The 19,224-nt window shown below is 41.9% G+C and overlaps 1 protein-coding gene across 3 annotated transcripts in view; it reads right to left on the bottom strand.

The window, feature by feature from the left end:
* nubpl (NUBP iron-sulfur cluster assembly factor, mitochondrial) overlaps nt 1–19,224 on the bottom strand; it is a 90,975-nt gene that overhangs the window by 10,747 nt on the left and 61,004 nt on the right. For all 3 annotated transcript variants that reach the window (XM_062968243.1, XM_016991067.2, XM_062968244.1), the window contains one exon: nt 11,790–11,875. In XM_062968243.1, the coding sequence (XP_062824313.1) occupies nt 11,790–11,875 (86 nt within the window). The remainder of the gene's footprint in view (nt 1–11,789; nt 11,876–19,224) is intronic.

The raw sequence follows: 19,224 nt of genomic DNA, 5'->3' as shown, positions 1-19,224 counted from the left end.
TACTAAGATTCATAAGAATGAAGGAACCAATGAAGGTTCAAGAAGAGGAATTTTAAATAATAACCTGCTCAAAAGTATTTATGTTGGTCTTCCTCCAAAGTTACTGGGAAGGTATGTGGGTTGACAAGATAAAAAGTCTACCTGCTAGCAAGGGCAGGAGCACAGAGACCAGAAAATTGTCTGTGAGCAGACTGGAAACCAGTTTAGTTAGCAATATTAGGGACATCTTATTGTCATAAGTTGGCCAATGTTTGAATCAGCTTGCATGATTTAATTCTTCTTATTTAGAATAAAGTTTTACTTCTCTTATCTCCTTGATGCAACAGTACCTGCTGGCTAAACACTACAGCCCTTGGTTACAGGACCAAGAGTGGGGGAGCTAAAGAAACTGGTTGATTGTTTTATTAATTACCCCCATCTCCCAGAAGGAAGGGGAGGAAAGGGGAATGGGTTTCCTAAGACAAATTATCTCAGGAGGTTAGACGTCCACCAGTAAAAGAAGGTGTTGGCAGCTATCAAAGATACAAGGATGATACACAATTATTAAGCTGGGAAGCATTGTGCATATGTTTTGCTCCTTGAGGCAGAACAACAAATCCACCTTACTGCTCAACACACCAAAGTGCACAGAACCTAAAGTCAGCCACTGGGTGACCTTAGACAAGCCGCACTGTCTCAGCTTCCGAGGAAGACAAAGGCAACCCCTTCTGAAAAAATATTTCTAATAAAACCGCATGACAGGTTCACCTTAGGGTGGCCATAGGGTGGAAGCAACTTGAAGGCACACAACAACAACACCACAACATTAAAGTTATCAGTTGAAAATATTTAAAACCTAATATTGAGAATAAAAGTATAGCGTCTTCCAGTAGCAATCTATGAAACTGTGTACAAAAGCTAGAAAGATGCATATGTTAAAAACTGTTAGGCACACATCTGGCTGCAGCCTGCCCTTTTATATATTCTGCATTTGTTGCACGTATGGCAGAACATCTCCCCTATTTCTATCAATTTCTCAATCAGCTTTAAATATCCTTTGAATACTCTGGAGGAATTTCTAAATTCAAATCATGCAATCCCATATGTCTTTTCTAGTTTACTTAATCATGCAATACTTAAGGAGTACTTAGTTCCATTTCACATGCAATTGAGAGGCAATATGAAGCTATATTAGTATCACTTCTGTGCTTAGTTGTCTCTTCATGTGCGTTCTCTCTTGCCCATTTATAAAATGGTGGTTCACATCATTAGAGGATTAGTAGTTCTTGCATGTTTCCTTATTAAAATGGAAGAACTTTTGTGCCCAAGAAAGTCAAATTTTCAAAGTCCAGTTTTAGTTTGGCATTTTCTTGCTATGATTTCTGCTTCAGCACACAGTATTTGTCCACAATCATGGATGTACTCAGGTCTGAACCCAGTCTTGAAAGAATGTTTTTGTTTAACAATAGTGTGTTATCCCTGTTATTAACATACATTTAGACAAAATAATGTTGTGCATTAAAATGATAAGATTACACGCATCACCAAAAAAACCCCCTCCTTTTTAGATTATTTCAAACTACTTCCTCTGGCATATAATGAACAAGTATCATTACTCTATAAAACAATTTTGCAGTGCTCTGCCTTCTCTAACTTCACTGAAACATGGATTTTAAAGCCTATAATTCTGTCACCAAGCAACTATTTGCCTTGGCATTTTAAGACTGATTCTAGAGTAGTCTCTCATTTTGTATGTTTTTATTTTCTAAACAAGAATAACAATTCTACCTATTTTTCCAGAGTGCTTATTTACATCAGTCCTCTGAGCCTACCTATATTTTGTTGTTCTCATTCTAATAGCAAAGAAAAAATATTTGAGATTTTCAGACAAAAAACTAGCCAAAATATGGTTTAGGAGTCTCTTAGTCCTGGCTTCCCATGTTGGCATTCTTTCTTTTACTCTTTCATCTCCATTCTTTTCCACTCTCAGCTCTTTCTCATTCTTTCGGTTCTCTTGTTCGCTAAGTTGTTTGTCTAGCCTTCATTCTCATGACTCATTTGTTTCCTACCAGAGAGGTGTTCATCTCTTTCTTTCAACTTTGTGAAGAGTTTGGGACTCCAGAAAAGGAAAACAATTTGCTTACCTCATGTTCTTTTCCTCACCATGTCTCTGGTCCCTGTGGAGCTGCCTAAAGACCCTTTGGGGGAATGAACTTTCCAGATGCATATGTATAGCTCCCTCTTGGCTGCTTAAGTAAGTCTGCCTGACATTAATTGATTAATTAATCAATGAATATTTAAAACCAGACATCCCTAGGGTGCATGCCCTTAGGGTTTCCTTACTGTGCATGCTTGATTCCAGGTTTCTAGGTTTTATATTTTCTAAGCCATGGTGGAAATATATACATGCACACTTATATTTTGGAGGGGATGTATCTCTCCTCCAAAATATGCAGCCAGAACATACAAGATTTTAAACAAATAAGCACATTAAGTCCAGGATTAGGGAGATAGATAAGTATTGGTCTTATTTTCAGGCTCCCTCCTCCCAAAATGCATACTGATAGTATTATATATTTATAAAGGAAATAACCTATTAAAGATATGAAGTGTCAAGTATCAAAGGATTGTTGTCATTGTGTGCCTTCAGGTCATTCTGAATTTACGGCAATCCTAAGGCTGCCCTATCACAGGTGGCCCATCTACGCTGACCATTTAATGCAGTTCAAAGCTAGCTTCAAGCTGTGGTGGCCGGGCAACAAGTACCCACAAAAGTGCCAAAAGAAAGCTCTTAATGTGCATCAGTGCTCTGTGGCTTGTGGAGTCACCATCCGGACCTGAAACTGGTTCCAGGCTTTCCTATGTAATTTTCTGCATAGAAAACCCACTTTCTTGAATACCAGTTTGAAATTGTTTTACTTAGACAGAATAGACGGGGCCAGGGTATTTTTGGGTTTTTTTTGTTTTTTTTTTGGGGGGGGGGGAGATTTTTTAAGAGGGGCTTGCTTTTGTCTTCTTCTGAGACTGAGAGAGTGTGACTTTTCCAAGGTCAATCAAGTAGACGTCACCAAGTAGAGTTGGGCAAGGAACCTCTGTGAACTGTTTGTAAGGAGCTGAATGTCAGTGTAGACTATACTGAACCAAAGTGGTCAGATTGAATATTTGGGTATATTTGTTCTAAATGTTGTCAAATTGTTTCCAATTCCTATAGTGAAATATGGATGTTTGAGGACTTTGTTCTTTGCAAAGTACAATGCTTCTGGACTACTGTGTAAATTAAAATGAATTTATTCCTTAGCTTTTGAATGTTTCAGATATAATTCTCAAAATTGACTCAAAATTGACTCAAAAACATCCCAACCTACATATAGAAATGTATATTTTAAGCTAAAGCACATTTAGAAATTACTATTTCTGTGGAAATATGTTTAAATACATATTTAAATACAAAATTATGTGCAATTTTTAAAAATCACAGAAGAAGCATAAAATCCAATGGAGCAGCTTGATAAAGAACTGGTAAAAACCAGATAGTGACTAGTCTACTATATCTATCTTGTATCATCTGACCAGCACCATACTTCTTCATAGGCAAGCTCAAATCTCTGATTTCCTGTACACTTGACAATTAAATTATGTTTCAGGTGTTCCTCTTTGTAGGAAATTCAGAAACTGTAAAAATCAGTTCTCTTTTAATGGCTTTCTGCAGAATTGTGGAACAATGTGTAGTCCAGATTATCTTTACTTTACTTTACAAAGGTATATAAAATCTCTCTTTTAAGAAAATTCTTTAAAGCCTGAAGGGTCTTGAATGGAGAGTTGTTGTGCTAGTTTGGAATATTTTTAAAAAATAATTTTATTAACATTTATTTTCATACAGTAAAGATAAAAAGCAGTAGACGTATTTACAAAATGTACACACAGCAGTGAAAAAAAAGAAACAAAACGAAACGAAAAAGAAAAAAAGAGAGAGAAGAAAAAGCAAAAAGAACATTAGTCGAACTTCCGGTTGCCTTTGAAGAGGTCTTGTTCCTTCTTCTTCACATTTCTTCTCTATTACTACATAGAATCATAGAATAATAGAGTTGGAAGAGACCTCATGAGCCATCTAGTCCAACCCCCTGCTAAGAAGCAGGAAATTGCATTCAAAGCACCCCCGACAGATGGCCATCCAGCCTCTGCTTAAAAGCCTCCAAAGAAGGAGCCTCCACCACACTCCGGGGGAGAGAGTTCCACTGCCGAACAGCTCTCACGGTGAGAAATTTCTTCCTGATGTTCAGGTGGAATCTCCTTTCCTGTAGTTTAAAGCCATTGTTCCGCGTCCTAGTCTCCAGGGCAGCAGAAAACAAGCTTGCTCCCTCCTCCCTATGACTTCCCCTCACATATTTATACATGGCCATCATGTCTCCTCTCAGCCTTCTCTTCTGCAGGCTAAACACGCCCAGCTCTTTAAACCGCTCCTTGTAGGGCTTGTTCTCCAGACCCTTGATAATTTTAGTTGCCCTCCTCTGGACACTTTCCAGCTTGTCAACATCTCCCTTCAACTGCGGTGCCCCAAATTGGACACAGTATTCCAGGTGTGGTCTGACCAAGGCAGAACAGAGGGGTAGCATGACTTCCCTGGATCTAGACACTATACTCCTATTGATGCAGACCAACATCCCGTTGGCTTTTTTAGCTGCCGCATCACATTGTTGCCCCATGTTTAACTTGTATACGAGGACTCCAAGGTCTTTTTTGCATGTACTGCTGTTGAGCCAGGCGTCCCCCATTCTGTATCTTTGCATTCCATTTTTTCTGCTGAAGTGAAGTATCTTGCATTTGTCCCTGTTGAACTTCATTTTGTTAGTTTCGGCCCATCTCTCTAGTCTGTCAAGATCGTTTTGAATTCTGCTCCTGTCTTCTGGTGTGTTAGCTATCCCTCCCAGTTTGGTGTCGTCTGCAAACTTGATGATCGTGCCTTCTAACCCTTCGTCTAAGCCATTAATAAAGATGTTGAACAGAACTGGGCCCAGGATGGAACCCTGCGGCACTCCACTCGTCACTTCTTTCCAAGATGAAGACGACGCATTGGTGAGCACCCTTTGGGTTTGTTCACTTAGCCAATTACAGATCCACCTAACTGTAGTTTCGTCTAGCCCACATTTTACATCGCTTCCATTTGTTGGCCAATCACAGTGGGCTCTTTATTTTGTCTATTTTTTTCTTTTTTATATATCATAACTTTCTTCTTCTTCTGAATCATGTATTCCTTTATTTTTGTCCAATCTGTTTCTCTTGTCGGCTGTCCTTAGTGTTTCTTTATTAGGTAAGTTAGTCTGTCCATATTTCTTATCTCCCATATCTTTAGTACCCACTGTTCTTTTGATGATATCTCATTTAATCTCCATATCTTCGCAAAGATTATTCTTGCTGCAGTCACGGGGTAATTTAGTATTATTTCTTCATTTTTTCTAATTTTAGGTCATGCCTAGCAAATAAAGTTCTGGTTTCATTTGGAACTTTCTATTCTGACATTCTTCATGTATTTCTTTCCAGTAACTCTTGGTATGACCCCCACATTGGGTAGAATGATCCTTCGTGTTCTTGGCATTTCCAGCATTTTGTTAGTATTTTGTTGTTGTATTGTCCTAACTGTTCTGGAGTGATATACCACCTGTATATCATCTTGTAATGATTCTCTTTCAAATCAGTGGCATATGGTTTAAAATATTATTGTGTTTTGTCTTCAGCCCACTCCCCAGGACTAGGCTGACCTTCGTCCCCTAAATGGATGAGCATTTTGATGATGGAGGAGATGTCTTGAAAAGCCATTTAACATGGAAAAGAGCCAGATCATCAGTTCCATTTCCCAAAGTTTCAGATTGTCCAGCAACTTTGGGGCTGTCTAATCAACTGTGCGACTTCCCATTTGGGAAATGACATAGTTGATTAGATTCCATCCTGCTCAGGCAGCCTAGAGAAAGGGAATGTCACCTGCCTTGTCCCCCTCTAACTTACTTTAGCAGTGCCCGGTGGGCACCAAAATGGAGATAAATACTCCTCGGCACCTGGAATAATGCTATCCAGCATCTTAAGGAGATTGGAGAGGGGGCAGAGGAAACAATTCCTCCTCTCCCCTTCCCACCTCCCCCTGGCATGCTGGAAAGCTTACCTTCGTGGGCATCACTAAGGTAAGTTAGAGGGGGGCAAAGTTCAGGCAGTGGGCAAGCAGTGGCAAAACAGTTTTGCTGCCTCTTATTTGTATAGTTGTTGAGCAGCCGGCAAGCCGTTCAGGGGCTACTGGTGTACATGCCGTTCCTGAATTGGTTCAGGGGCTAACATAACAGTGTATTTACCCCCATAACAATCCAAAGTAGCCCACTCCTGATCAACATTTGAACAGCTGCCCTGTCAAGATACACCCTGAAACGCCTATGTAGTTGAGTCTTCTCAGGAATTAACAATCAGAAGTGTACTAAATGATCAAGCAAAAAAAAATGTTATGACAGCTTTTATTATTGAGCACTCCCAGGAATAATAAAACCTTTCTTCAGTCTATTCTATGCACACTTACTTGATACAAAGCTAAACTGAATAAATGCACTTCCAAGTAAACATTGTGTTTGTAAGAGTCTTCTTATTTACGGATGTCTGAATGATAATGGATAGGAAAAAATAATTTTACCTGCACTGGCAAGTTGCTGCACATAAGCAAAATTAATAGTTTGCCAATACCACACATGCGCGCACCCATCCACCATGGCAACATATACAGGTTCTGGAGTCCCTGGCCTTGAGCATGATGGAAAAACCTATTTTAAATAAGCAGTTCTGAAAAATGATTTGTTAAATGTTGCAAAACTCTATTTTTAAGTCAGGTTATTCTGTTATGAGCCAGCTGATGAGTTTTCAACATGTAATGCATTTTATATAATGTTGGGTTTTAAGATCTTTTTTTAGCTGAGAGAGCATTTTTAGTGCATAAGTGCTTTTGTATGTAGTTTTAATGTACATTTTGCTTTTCATTACCTGGAGGCTTCTTTTATATATAAAAATTTGACAAGTAATACATGGTCCATGTTGTGAAAATTCAAACACTGAAATCATATTTAAATAATAATTTTATATCATATAAATAATAAGGAATAAAAATGCATGGTGGACATCTGGAAGAACTATATTGGTGCAGATCTCACCTCTTAATTCCAGTCTAATGCATATTACATCATCAGACTGTCAGCAGAAAACAACCAAACTCATCAAGCATAGTTGCCAGTCAACTACCACTGCAGGTGCCATGATTTAATAAGCCTCATTTCTTCAGGAGAACCCTTTATAGAGATGATCGATAGCTTTTATAATGAAGCCCAATCACACATCTGATTTTGACCAATGAGTTCTTCTAGGTAAGATTAGGCAAAGAGTACCAGATACGCTTTGCCATTAGAGCTCAGCTGCATGTTCTCCTCTTGCAATCTGTGTCAAATGTGGTCGCTTTCAGGTAAGTGGAGAGCATACCCTAAATTTCCTACATGTTACTTCTTCAACTCCCAATCCTATTCATTGCTCCTCACTGCCCAATCAACTGCTACTGCTGTGAGTACCTTCAGAGATGGTATCTGCCTATTTTTGGCTGCTACAGACTGTTCGTGAATAGCATAAAAGAGATGGTTTTCATAATGTATTGTGTTACTTAATTCTTACCCTCATCTTTTGCTTAACTGATACATACATGCATGATGATTTGTTACTGATATTCACTAGAATGCCTAGCATATGCCTAGCATACCATGCCAATGTCCCATGACCGACATGTTGTTCAATCTCATCCACTGTCGGCAGGGAAGGGACCATCAATTTTCATGGCGGGAGACTGAGTACCCCCTAACCTGCCCTGTTTGACACTGATGGCCTTGATAAGCTGAAGGCTTGTTGGACCCTCTCCTGTCCCATTAGTATTAGCACTAGGCTTGTACATGGTGGGTTTGAGATGAAGAGTTCCTACTGATAAGAGAAACAGACAAAAGGAGGGTGCAAGGTAAAGGATATGGACCATGATATGAAATTGCCTGACTGTCCTTTAACCAATTGAGCATGACAATGATGGAGCGACACCCCAAAATGGCGGCACAACTCTGTGAAACTATAAAAGCAAATGTACTGTCACTGCTCAGGGTCACTCCATTTTGGAGGCACCACTAGGAGATCCAGTTCTCTGTATTTTCTACCTTTCAAAATAAAGCTTTCTTTCTGAGAGCAAGAAATGCCTGGTTACTTTGCAGGCTGTGTCTTTAAAGCTGCACCTTTTAGGAGATTAGGGTGACACTGCAACACTAATTTTATCCTATAATCGAGGTTGTTTCCTTAAAGGAATTAGAGGTACAGCCACATGCTAAATGGCACAATATAGAATGATACCATGATGCTATATAGAAGACATGAACTACTTAATGAATGGGTAGCTTCAAAGGACTCCGGGAGCACCACCCTCCAAATATTCATGGACTGCACTATCCCTTTGACAATACTGGAAATTGCCAGAAGTCTACATCCAGTTTCCATTAAATTTGGACACAAGAAGAGGTGGATTTTACTGTATACCTGGGAGCCTCAGAAGAGGGATTCTCATTGCAGGGTGTGCTTATTTATCATGGGGATTGAGGAAGTTTAGGATCTGCATTAATGCTCTTAGGAACTGCAAGCTATAACACCAGATTGAGCTACCTGATTGCAATCCATCTGATGACATCACTGAGAGTAAAACTAAGCATAAAGAAATGCTTTGTTGAATTGGCCAGCATATCTGAGATTTTTACAGGAATTACTGCAAGTTAGCTGGGTAAACAAGAATGCTGAACAAACTATTTGCAAAAAAAGTACTCCCTTTCAGCTCATCCTCATTTATCATTTCTCTATATCTTGACATACTTTCATCTCTAAATGAAACCAGGAAAAGAAACCAACCTGCAGTGAGCACATTCCTGTAACTAACTTGCTACAGTATAGATATCAGAAAAGTCCCAACAACTTTCAGCTTTTACCATTTCATAACAAGACTTTTTGTTTTGTTCTCGGGAACATTCTGCCCCAAATACCAGATACAATGAATAATTCTGCATAGAATCACAGAAGATAAACAGCTCTTTTAGAGGCTTTGATTAAGTAGTTTCTTAATTTAGTGGTTATAGCAAAAATATAACACATTATGGAAAAATCAAACACCTCCTTTGTTTTATACTGAGTTTTCAAAGCATTGCAATATTTATAAACATTTGCAGTTTTGCTATAAGCTGAAAATGCTCATGATGTTATTTATTTTGTATCAAAGATTCCTTGGGGGAAAAATAAGTTGTTGCAGCCTGAGCAAAGCCTGATTACAATTCAAAACAAAAGAACAGCTTTTGGGGTAACATTTTATTGCTCTCTCACACACACTCAAATTATTTCCATTTCACTTTCCTTTATTACTGATTACTCCCAGCATTCCTCACTTCTTAACAGCTATGAAGTCTAAGGTTGATAGGAGATGCAATCCAACAACATATAGGGGACCAAACATATGGAGGACCAAACAGATCTTTATCCTTGATGAAAGAGGGTGGAAATGTAGATATATACAATTTAGATAGGAACGCGCTGAGCTCCTCAGCAGACTCCTGTATTATTCAATTTATTTTCTATATAATTATCTCAAATGTTTTATTTTTATTTTTAAAAATGTTCTGTGTTATTTGTTGAAATGTGTGTGCAAATTTTATATTAATATTTTAATAAACTGACAGCATAATGATTATAAAAACATTTTTAAACCACAAACTATTGTAACCATCTTATTTTCACTTACATTTTAAGTTACTTAAGGTCCCAGACTGGGAGAAAGGCAGGATCTAAATCAAATAAATAATATTTTTGTTAATTTTTAAGACTACTTCATCTCATGGACATTGTGCCTAAGCACTTAAACATAGATAGTGTGTGTGCGTGCGCGCGCGCGCGTGTGTGTGTGTCTGTGTGTGTGTGTGTCTGTGTGTGTGTGTGTGTACGAGTCCTTCTGCTTCCTACACTCAGATTCACAAAGTTCAACTCATTTAACACAGGGAGACAGCCTCCCCGAAGTATGTTCAATTATAAGCATGACCAATGAGTGTGAAAAATCTGGAGGACCTTTGGTTTAATAGGAATTACAGCAAAACCATTCCTATTTTCATAATCTTCAGTACCAATTGATTCTAATCTACAGCTGCTGAAGTCTTCCAATAATTCCAAGATACATTTACTGCTCGTTACAACATCCAGAGCAAGTTACCCATGGCATGCTTCTTCTGAATTATGCACATATACTGTGGAACCTTCCATTTTACTTTTACAATGCATGTCTTTAGTCAGATAGCTGATGTGTTTTTTATATGCTGTCAAGTTGGCTTCAATTTATTATCCCACTATGAATCAGAAAACAGCAAAGGATCCAACTTCTAACAGCCTTGTATGTGTCTGTTTTAACAATGTTGTACCCCCCCCCTTGAGCCATAGGCAGAAGCAGGTAACAAATCGAAATATTATGATGATTATTAAGATGATTGTTAAGGACTGTGTCTCTCTTTATTGAGTCAACCCATCAGTAATGCAGTCTTCTTTCCCTAATGCTGTTGATCAGATTAGCTATGGCCTAAGTCCAAGGTCATGTTAGTGCCAAGACTTCCTCTACATTTCCTTCCACCTGTGAGCTCACAGCCATCTGGAAACCTACTCTAGAGAGTTTCCCAGCCTACAGCATGTTTTAAGGGTGCAAGTAGAAGAGGGAGGATCACTTGCCTCTCTATTCTGTAGATAGAAACATTTGTGTCAGTTAAATAACCCTGTCATATCTTTGTGCTTCTAGATAATCTTCCCAGCAGGTTCTTGAAAGAGCTCAAGATCCTCATGACTTAATATCCTCTCTAAATTTTTGGAGGCACCTACTCAGAATGATAGCGGCACTTGTACACTAAACAGGACACTAGAGTAGGTGACCACTGTAGCCTTAAACAGTCATTCTGCACAGAAAATTTACTTGCTCAAGAGTTTCAATAATACTTTTGCAAATGATAACTTTTTACATGATATAGAGATGTACAACTGACACATACCAGGTAAATCAGTACTTCAAATTTTTAAGGTTTTTAGAATCTGCATTTAATACAGCTTTGTAATATACACAGAATTCACTTCTTCAATAGTTTTATTTCCCCCTAGGCATGTACCATGTATAGCATTCAAGCAAAACCCAAATTTGTTCCCAAAATATATGTATATCAATAAATAGGACACTGAGTACCTGAAACAGAAAAGCCCACATTCTTTACTCTCAGGGTATTACTATCAGAAACTGTAACTCAATCAAAATATATGTAAATGGATCTTCTCACAATTGATCAACAGTTATTCAACACCAAAGGCTCAGACATAAACGAGACAAACCCCAAAAGAAAGAATAGTAATCAGTGGAGGAAGGACATTAACAGCTTTATTTTCCATAGGAGTGTAGCTGTATAATGCAACTCAATATTTTTAAAGTTAGGTTGCTGGCTGTCTACCCCATGATTGTCATCAATTATTGCCAGTTTAAAAAAAAACCTAGAGATTCCAGGGACTAAATCTGGAACATCTTGCATAGAAAGCATATGCTCTATCACTGATGTATGCCCTTTCCTTAAAGTGGAATTACTGAGAAATGTTTTGTTTTATTTTGAATCTGATAGGGCTACAAGGGATTAACATTGCTTCAGAGACATATGGGGTACTGTCCTCAAATTACATATATATAATAGCATGTATTTGTAAATACTTACTGGCACATTCACTTTTCTAAACATTTCAGTTCCTCTGCGTGCATCCAATAAAGCTATATCCTGAGGAGTAGATACAATCACAGCCCCTAGGAAGAAAGAATGACACAAACAATGCTTTCAGGAATGCTGTCATTGTATTTAATTCAAGTATTTCACTCCATAGAAGGGGAAAATGCCATGCTGTAACATAATGAACTATAATTAAAGATAAATGGTGGCTCTTCTTTAACAGAAAGTATTTCCACTCATGCATGCTGAAGCACCCATTGATTCTCTCTCTTCACACATATATAAACACCAGCCTACACTTTCATTTCCCATTCAGTTCCATATGATATTCAATTTGTCACTAAGTGTGATGACTCATGGGCCTTGTAGTCCTGCTCATGACATTGTAATGCCTGATGAAGAAGAAAACTTGGGTTTTTTACCTTCCCAGTCAGAACTGGAATCTTCTCAGCCAGATCTTTCCCAGGCAGATCTGGGAACCTTGCACCTGCAAGAAAGTTGTGTCCCAGAAGTATGTCAAACAAACCCTGAGCCTACATCTCCCGTGTTCTCTCGCCATGAGTTTTGTAAACAACAAAGGGGTTTGGAAGCAGCTTCGCGCAGGAGTGCTAGAATAGCAGCTAAGAATGTAGCCAATTAAGCCTGCTTTTCGTGAGAATCTTTAAGGAGTCAAACATCTGGTCTCAGAGTTTAGCTTTCGTTTCTGGTTCCCAGAGAACTGCTTCGGCGGGAAAGTTAGACTCTATATAGGTGTTTTACCCGCGAAGTAACTTCGCGGAGTCAATTCGTCAGCCTCCGGAGCGAGTTGTGTCTGGACAGCGCGCTCCGTTTCAAGCCTCGTTCCTGCTCAAGCCTTGTCCTTGTTTCCAGCCTTCGCTCCTGTTTCCCAGCCTTTGTTTACCTACGGACCTTGCCTTGTTTCCCAGGACTAAACCTTGCCTTGTTTCACGGATTTTACCAAGTTATTCCACGGACCTTGTACTTGTTCCTCGTTACCTTGTTCCACGTTTCAAGCCTTGTTTCAAGTATCAAGTTATTTCCTAGCCTTGCTCAAGTTCATGGACTAAAGGACCTTGTCATCTCCCCTCACTTTGCCTGGCAAAGTGAGTGTTTCGGTTATTGGATTACAACTTTGGACCTTAATATTTCATATTGGACATTGTTTCCTTGGACTAATTTTGACCTTTCCTGAAAGGTCTGCTTCTGGACTAACTTTTACATTTGCTTTTATTAACTTTATATATTTCCTTAATAAAGATATTAAATAGAATCTGGTCTCTGCGTATGGTTATTGGTGCTCTGTAGCCTGGGTCGTGACAGTTTGACTCCGCCACCCATAAGCACCAATTAACCAAGGCCAGAATGTCTACCGGAACCGTGCCGGGCGGCCAGCCGATTACCTACACCATCGACAAGGATGAGGTGGACCGAATCCGTGATAAGCTCAATGCACAGGATGGGGAAATAAAGGGTTTGAAGGAACGCGGAATCCGTCTTCCGGCCATGGCGTTGCCAACCAAGTTTACTGGAGAAGCTTCTAAGGTTCATGTTTTCCGTCGCCAATGTCAAGCTTATCTAGAGGCCCGTGATGCCGAGTTTCCCCAGGAAGACATCAAGGTGGCGTGGATTTACAGTCTCCTAGACGGGCCAGCGGCTAACTGGGCGACGGCTCTGTTCGACCAAGCCTCCCCACATCTAAGGTCAGCGCAACATTTCTTGGACCACCTTAAGGCGACCTGGGGAATCGAGGACAATTTGGAGGCAGCCGGGCACAAACTCCGCCGCCTCTTCCAAGGAGACAGACCCATGTCTCAGTACATAGCCGAGTTCCGAGTGCTGGCCCACAACACCGGCTGGAACGATGTTGCCCTCAGAGGACAATTTCGGGAGGGTCTCAACATTGAAATGCTGGAGGAAATCTCCAAGGTGGATCCTCCCCAAACGCTTGAAGCACTCATCGATCAATGTTTACGGGCTGAAGTCATGATTGCCAACAGGAAACAGTGGGTACGAGGCCAGAGCGGTAGAGCTGGGGCAAAACCCCCCGCTCCCGCCAGCGTTCAGCCGCGCCCAGTGTGGAGACCCCCACCACCATCCCCATACCCCAGAGGGAGCGAGGAGGTGCCGATGCAGTTGGGCAATGTGCGTCCCAGATTAGACGCCGCCGAGAAGGCCCGCCGCCAACGCCTAAATCTCTGTTGGTATTGCGGAAATGGGGGCCACTTCGCCAGAGAGTGCCCAGCCAAAGGGAAGCCCGCCGCCCGTCTTGCGGCGGCGTCCTCCACGGAGACGAAGGCGTCTGAGGCGGCTGGCACACAGCCGGCGGGGGAAGCCAACGACCGGGCGTAGAGAGGCTCGCCAACCCGGTCAAGAAACCCATTCAAGAGCCGCCAACCGGGGTCCTGTTCCTTCTAGTGGTCACCTTATGGTCAGCAAAAAGGGGACCCGTCATGATCCACGCCATGATAGACTCTGGAGCTACCAACAATTTCATTGATAGAGAGTATGCCGACTCTCTGGGATTACAATATCATGACTTCAAGAATGCCCGTGTGGTGCAAGCCATCGATGGCCGTCCTCTCAAGACGGGCCCCGTAAGCCAATGGTCGGAACCCACCAGGATGTGGATAAGAGAACATATGGAAGAGATTTCCTTCTTTGTTACTGAGGTTCCCCATTTCCCTGTGATTTTGGGGATTCCATGGCTGACACTTCACGACCCAAGCATCTCCTGGTCCAACAGAGAACTGCAGTTTGCTTCAAAGTACTGCCAAAACCATTGCCTCGTAGCCAAGGTCTGCCATGCCACAGACACCGAGCCCATTATCACCTTGCCAAAGAAGTACTCCGAGTATTGGGATGTATTCAATGAAAAAGAAGCCGAAAAATTACCCCCACATAGGCCTTATGACTGTGCCATTGACTTGGTGGAGGGGGCCCCGATCCCGCGAGGGCATCTCTACTCCCTGACTGAACCAGAGCAAGAAGCTCTCAGGGAATTCATAGAGACAAACCTTCGCAAGGGATTCATCAGACCCTCTCAATCCCCAGCCGCCTCCCCAGTGATGTTTGTGAAGAAGAAGTCAGGGGAATTACGCTTGGTGGTGGACTACAGAGCATTGAACAATATCACTAAGCGGAACAGCTATCCCCTGCCCTTAATCTATTAGACCGACTTCGAGGAGCCAAGGTCTACACCAAGCTGGACCTACGGGGGGCTTATAATCTAGTTCGCATCAGAGAAGGGGACGAGTGGAAGACCGCCTTCCAGACTAAATTCGGATTATTCGAGTCCCGAGTTATGAATTATGGATTATGCGGAGCTCCCGCAACGTTCCAGCATTTTGTCAATGACATTTTTCAGGACTATCTAGATAGGTTCTTGATAATCTACCTGGACGATTTTTTGGTGTTTTCTAGATCACAATCAGAACATGAGAACCACGTCAAAATGGTGTTACAACGATTGCGGGATCATGGACTTTATGCCAAGCTGGAAAAATGCGCTTTTGATCTACAAGAGGTAGATTTCCTTGGATACCGTATCTCGCCTCTAGGGCTCTCCATGGATCCAGCCAAGGTTTCAGCAGTATTGGAATGGCGGGCGCCAACTAACAAGAAGGAGGTGCAGCGATTCTTGGGGTTCGCGAACTATTACCGCAAGTTCATTCCAGATTTTGCCCGCTGGTCTGACCCAATCACTAGCTGCATCCGTGGAAAACAGCCCTTCCGCTGGACTGATCAAGCAGAGAAAGGGTTTCAGCAACTAAAGAAATTATTCACGTCCCAGCCAATCCTTCAGCATCCAGATCCTGAAACCCTTTTTGTGGTGCAAGCGGACGCCTCTGATGTGGCAATTGGGGCTGTGCTCCTACAACCGGTGGGAGATCACCTTCATCCTTGTGCCTATTATTCTCGTCAACTAACCGCACCAGAGAGGAACTATACCATTTGGGAAAAGGAACTATTAGCCATAAAGGCAGCTTTTGAAACTTGGAGACATTGGCTAGAAGGGGCCAAATTTCCCATTGAAGTCCACACTGATCATCGGAATCTAGAACATCTAAGAACTGCCCGCAAGCTAAATCAGAGGCAGCAACGTTGGGCTTTATTCTTTGAACGTTTCAACTTCCAGATTCATTATGTGACCCCAGCCCAAACCAAGCAAGCAGACGCCCTGTCACGTAAACCGGAATACGCCGCAGGACGCAAGGAGACCTTTGAATCCCAACTACTACAACCCGAGAACTTTGCCACGCTCACAGTGGGGAACACCAAATCCACTCCCATTGATTCAACTCCCTCTACTCCAGGACCCATCTGTGCTCAAGAAATCAGGGCTAGTCAGCAAGCAGATGCCTGGGCGCAGGACCAACTTCGTCAAGGTCTGCATTTTCCCTTTTCGCTTAAAGATGGACTGCTTTGCTATAGAAATCATGTTTATATCCCACCCGGACCGGGCAGGGAAAAAGCACTTCGTCTGTGTCATGACTGCAAACCAGCAGGGCATTTCGGACTATTTAAAACCATGCATCTGATCCTAAGAGATTTCTGGTGGCCCAAGATCCGCAAAGATGTGGAAAAATATGTCAACACCTGCCCAGTATGCCAGCGCTCCAAGATAAGAAGGGAGAAGCCCTCAGGGCTTCTACACCCCCTTCCTACCCCATCTCGCCCATGGGAAATAATTTCTGCGGATTTCATCACTGACCTACCACCTTCCAGTGGATTCACCACGATCCTAGTGGTGGTGGACCTTTTCACCAAGTTAGCCCATTTCATTCCCTGTGAAGGCCTCCCCACGGCCAAAGAGACTGCAGATCTATTCCTTCAACATGTTTTCAGACTACATGGATTGCCCAAGAGTTTGGTCACAGACCGTGGATCTCAATTCACCTCTCGTTTCTGGAAGGCACTACAAAAACTATTGGGCATAGACTCTCGTTTATCTTCAGCTCATCATCCCCAAACAGATGGGCAAACGGAGCGCACCAATGCCACTTTGGAACAGTATCTTCGCTGTTATGTAAACTACCAACAGGACAATTGGGCTTCTCTGTTACCACTGTCAGAGTTTGCCTACAACAATGGAGTTCAAGCTTCTACAAAAGAAACGCCGTTCTTTGCAAACTACGGCTTCCATCCACGTTTCTTTCCCCCTGTCATTGAAACTTCAGAAGTTCCCGCAGCAGAGGATTGGCTGCAGGAACTCACAGCGGTGCAACAACTTTTGCTCCAACAACTAGACCAAGCCAAGGAGGACTATAAACGTCACGCGGACAAACATCGCCAACCGGGCCCCGAAATCAAGGTAGGAGATCGGGTTTTTCTGTCCACTCGCTTTTTGCCCTCCCATCGCCCTTGCCGGAAGTTAGATGCCCGTTTCATTGGTCCCTATCCAGTGGTGGCGCAATTAAACCCCGTGACTTTCAAACTCCAACTTCCGCGTTCAATGCGCATTCACCCAGTGTTTCACCGCTCCCTGCTCCTTCCGGCGGATGGTGTGCGTCCTGATACAGACCAACCGGCCCCCCCTCCTGTTTTGATGAATGGGGAGGAGGAGTTCGAGGTTGAGGACATTTTGGATTCTCGCTTTCACCGCCGCCGCCTACAATATCTCATTGACTGGGTGGGTTTTGGCCCTGAGGAACGCTCTTGGGAAGACGCCTCCACAGTCCATGCTCCTGATCTAACCCGTCGCTTTCATCAAACCTATCCCGCCAAGCCGCGACCTCGCGCCTCGGGGAGAGAGTCCCAGTTTGGGAGGGGCCTTGAGGAGGGGGATAGTGTGATGACTCATGGGCCTTGTAGTCCTGCTCATGACATTGTAATGCCTGATGAAGAAGAAAACTTGGGTTTTTTACCTTCCCAGTCAGAACTGGAATCTTCTCAGCCAGATCTTTCCCAGGCAGATCTGGGAACCTTGCACCTGCAAGAAAGTTGTGTCCCAGAAGTATGTCAAACAAACCCTGAGCCTACATCTCCCGTGTTCTCTCGCCATGAGTTTTGTAAACAACAAAGGGGTTTGGAAGCAGCTTCGCGCAGGAGTGCTAGAATAGCAGCTAAGAATGTAGCCAATTAAGCCTGCTTTTCGTGAGAATCTTTAAGGAGTCAAACATCTGGTCTCAGAGTTTAGCTTTCGTTTCTGGTTCCCAGAGAACTGCTTCGGCGGGAAAGTTAGACTCTATATAGGTGTTTTACCCGCGAAGTAACTTCGCGGAGTCAATTCGTCAGCCTCCGGAGCGAGTTGTGTCTGGACAGCGCGCTCCGTTTCAAGCCTCGTTCCTGCTCAAGCCTTGTCCTTGTTTCCAGCCTTCGCTCCTGTTTCCCAGCCTTTGTTTACCTACGGACCTTGCCTTGTTTCCCAGGACTAAACCTTGCCTTGTTTCACGGATTTTACCAAGTTATTCCACGGACCTTGTTCTTGTTCCTCGTTACCTTGTTCCACGTTTCAAGCCTTGTTTCAAGTATCAAGTTATTTCCTAGCCTTGCTCAAGTTCATGGACTAAAGGACCTTGTCATCTCCCCTCACTTTGCCTGGCAAAGTGAGTGTTTCGGTTATTGGATTACAACTTTGGACCTTAATATTTCATATTGGACATTGTTTCCTTGGACTAATTTTGACCTTTCCTGAAAGGTCTGCTTCTGGACTAACTTTTACATTTGCTTTTATTAACTTTATATATTTCCTTAATAAAGATATTAAATAGAATCTGGTCTCTGCGTATGGTTATTGGTGCTCTGTAGCCTGGGTCGTGACACTAAGGCAGAGCGACCAATAAACACCACCCCTTGAAATTACAACTGCAATTTTCCACTGGTTTTGAAACCAAAGCTTTACTCTCACAGTCTTGGGGTTATTTAATGCTTGTCCGATACACAGCTATTTCACACATAAATCCAATTTGTATTTGTATTTTAAAAAGAATGTTTCAACATTACATTTACTTATTTTGGAATTCATTTATATCTAACACAAATATTAAAACGTCTCATTTTATTTGGGATAAACTTTCTCACCTTACCTAGACGTTACTATTTCCCTCCCATCTCCTAAAAGTCCCCCAATACATTTTTATTCAAGGGAGGGGAGGGGAGGAATCTTCTTTCCAATATGTCACAATCACATTACTGAGAGATGAGAATCCAACTATTTCCCCCTGAGCAGTATTGCCTGTGCAGGATTAATAAGATTGGTAAGTATGAAATTATTTTGATCATTAAAATCAGCAAATGTGACTGAAATTCACTTGAGAAGCAACCCTACTTAAGAAGAATGTATAATTTTTACATAATCACTTTTCAGAGAGGAACTATATTAAGGATGATTGAATGAACAAGACGTTGCAGGGATTATGCATCGTTTGACATGAACTGAATCTGGCTCTCATTTTCCTTACAAATCTTATGTGTAGAAATTCATTCC

The sequence above is a fragment of the Anolis carolinensis genome, chromosome 1 (genome assembly GCF_035594765.1).
Source record: "Anolis carolinensis isolate JA03-04 chromosome 1, rAnoCar3.1.pri, whole genome shotgun sequence".
Taxonomy (NCBI): domain Eukaryota; kingdom Metazoa; phylum Chordata; class Lepidosauria; order Squamata; family Dactyloidae; genus Anolis; species Anolis carolinensis.
The sequence above is the reverse complement of the archived record's forward strand: the minus strand, read 5'-3'. Positions and strand labels throughout refer to the sequence as shown.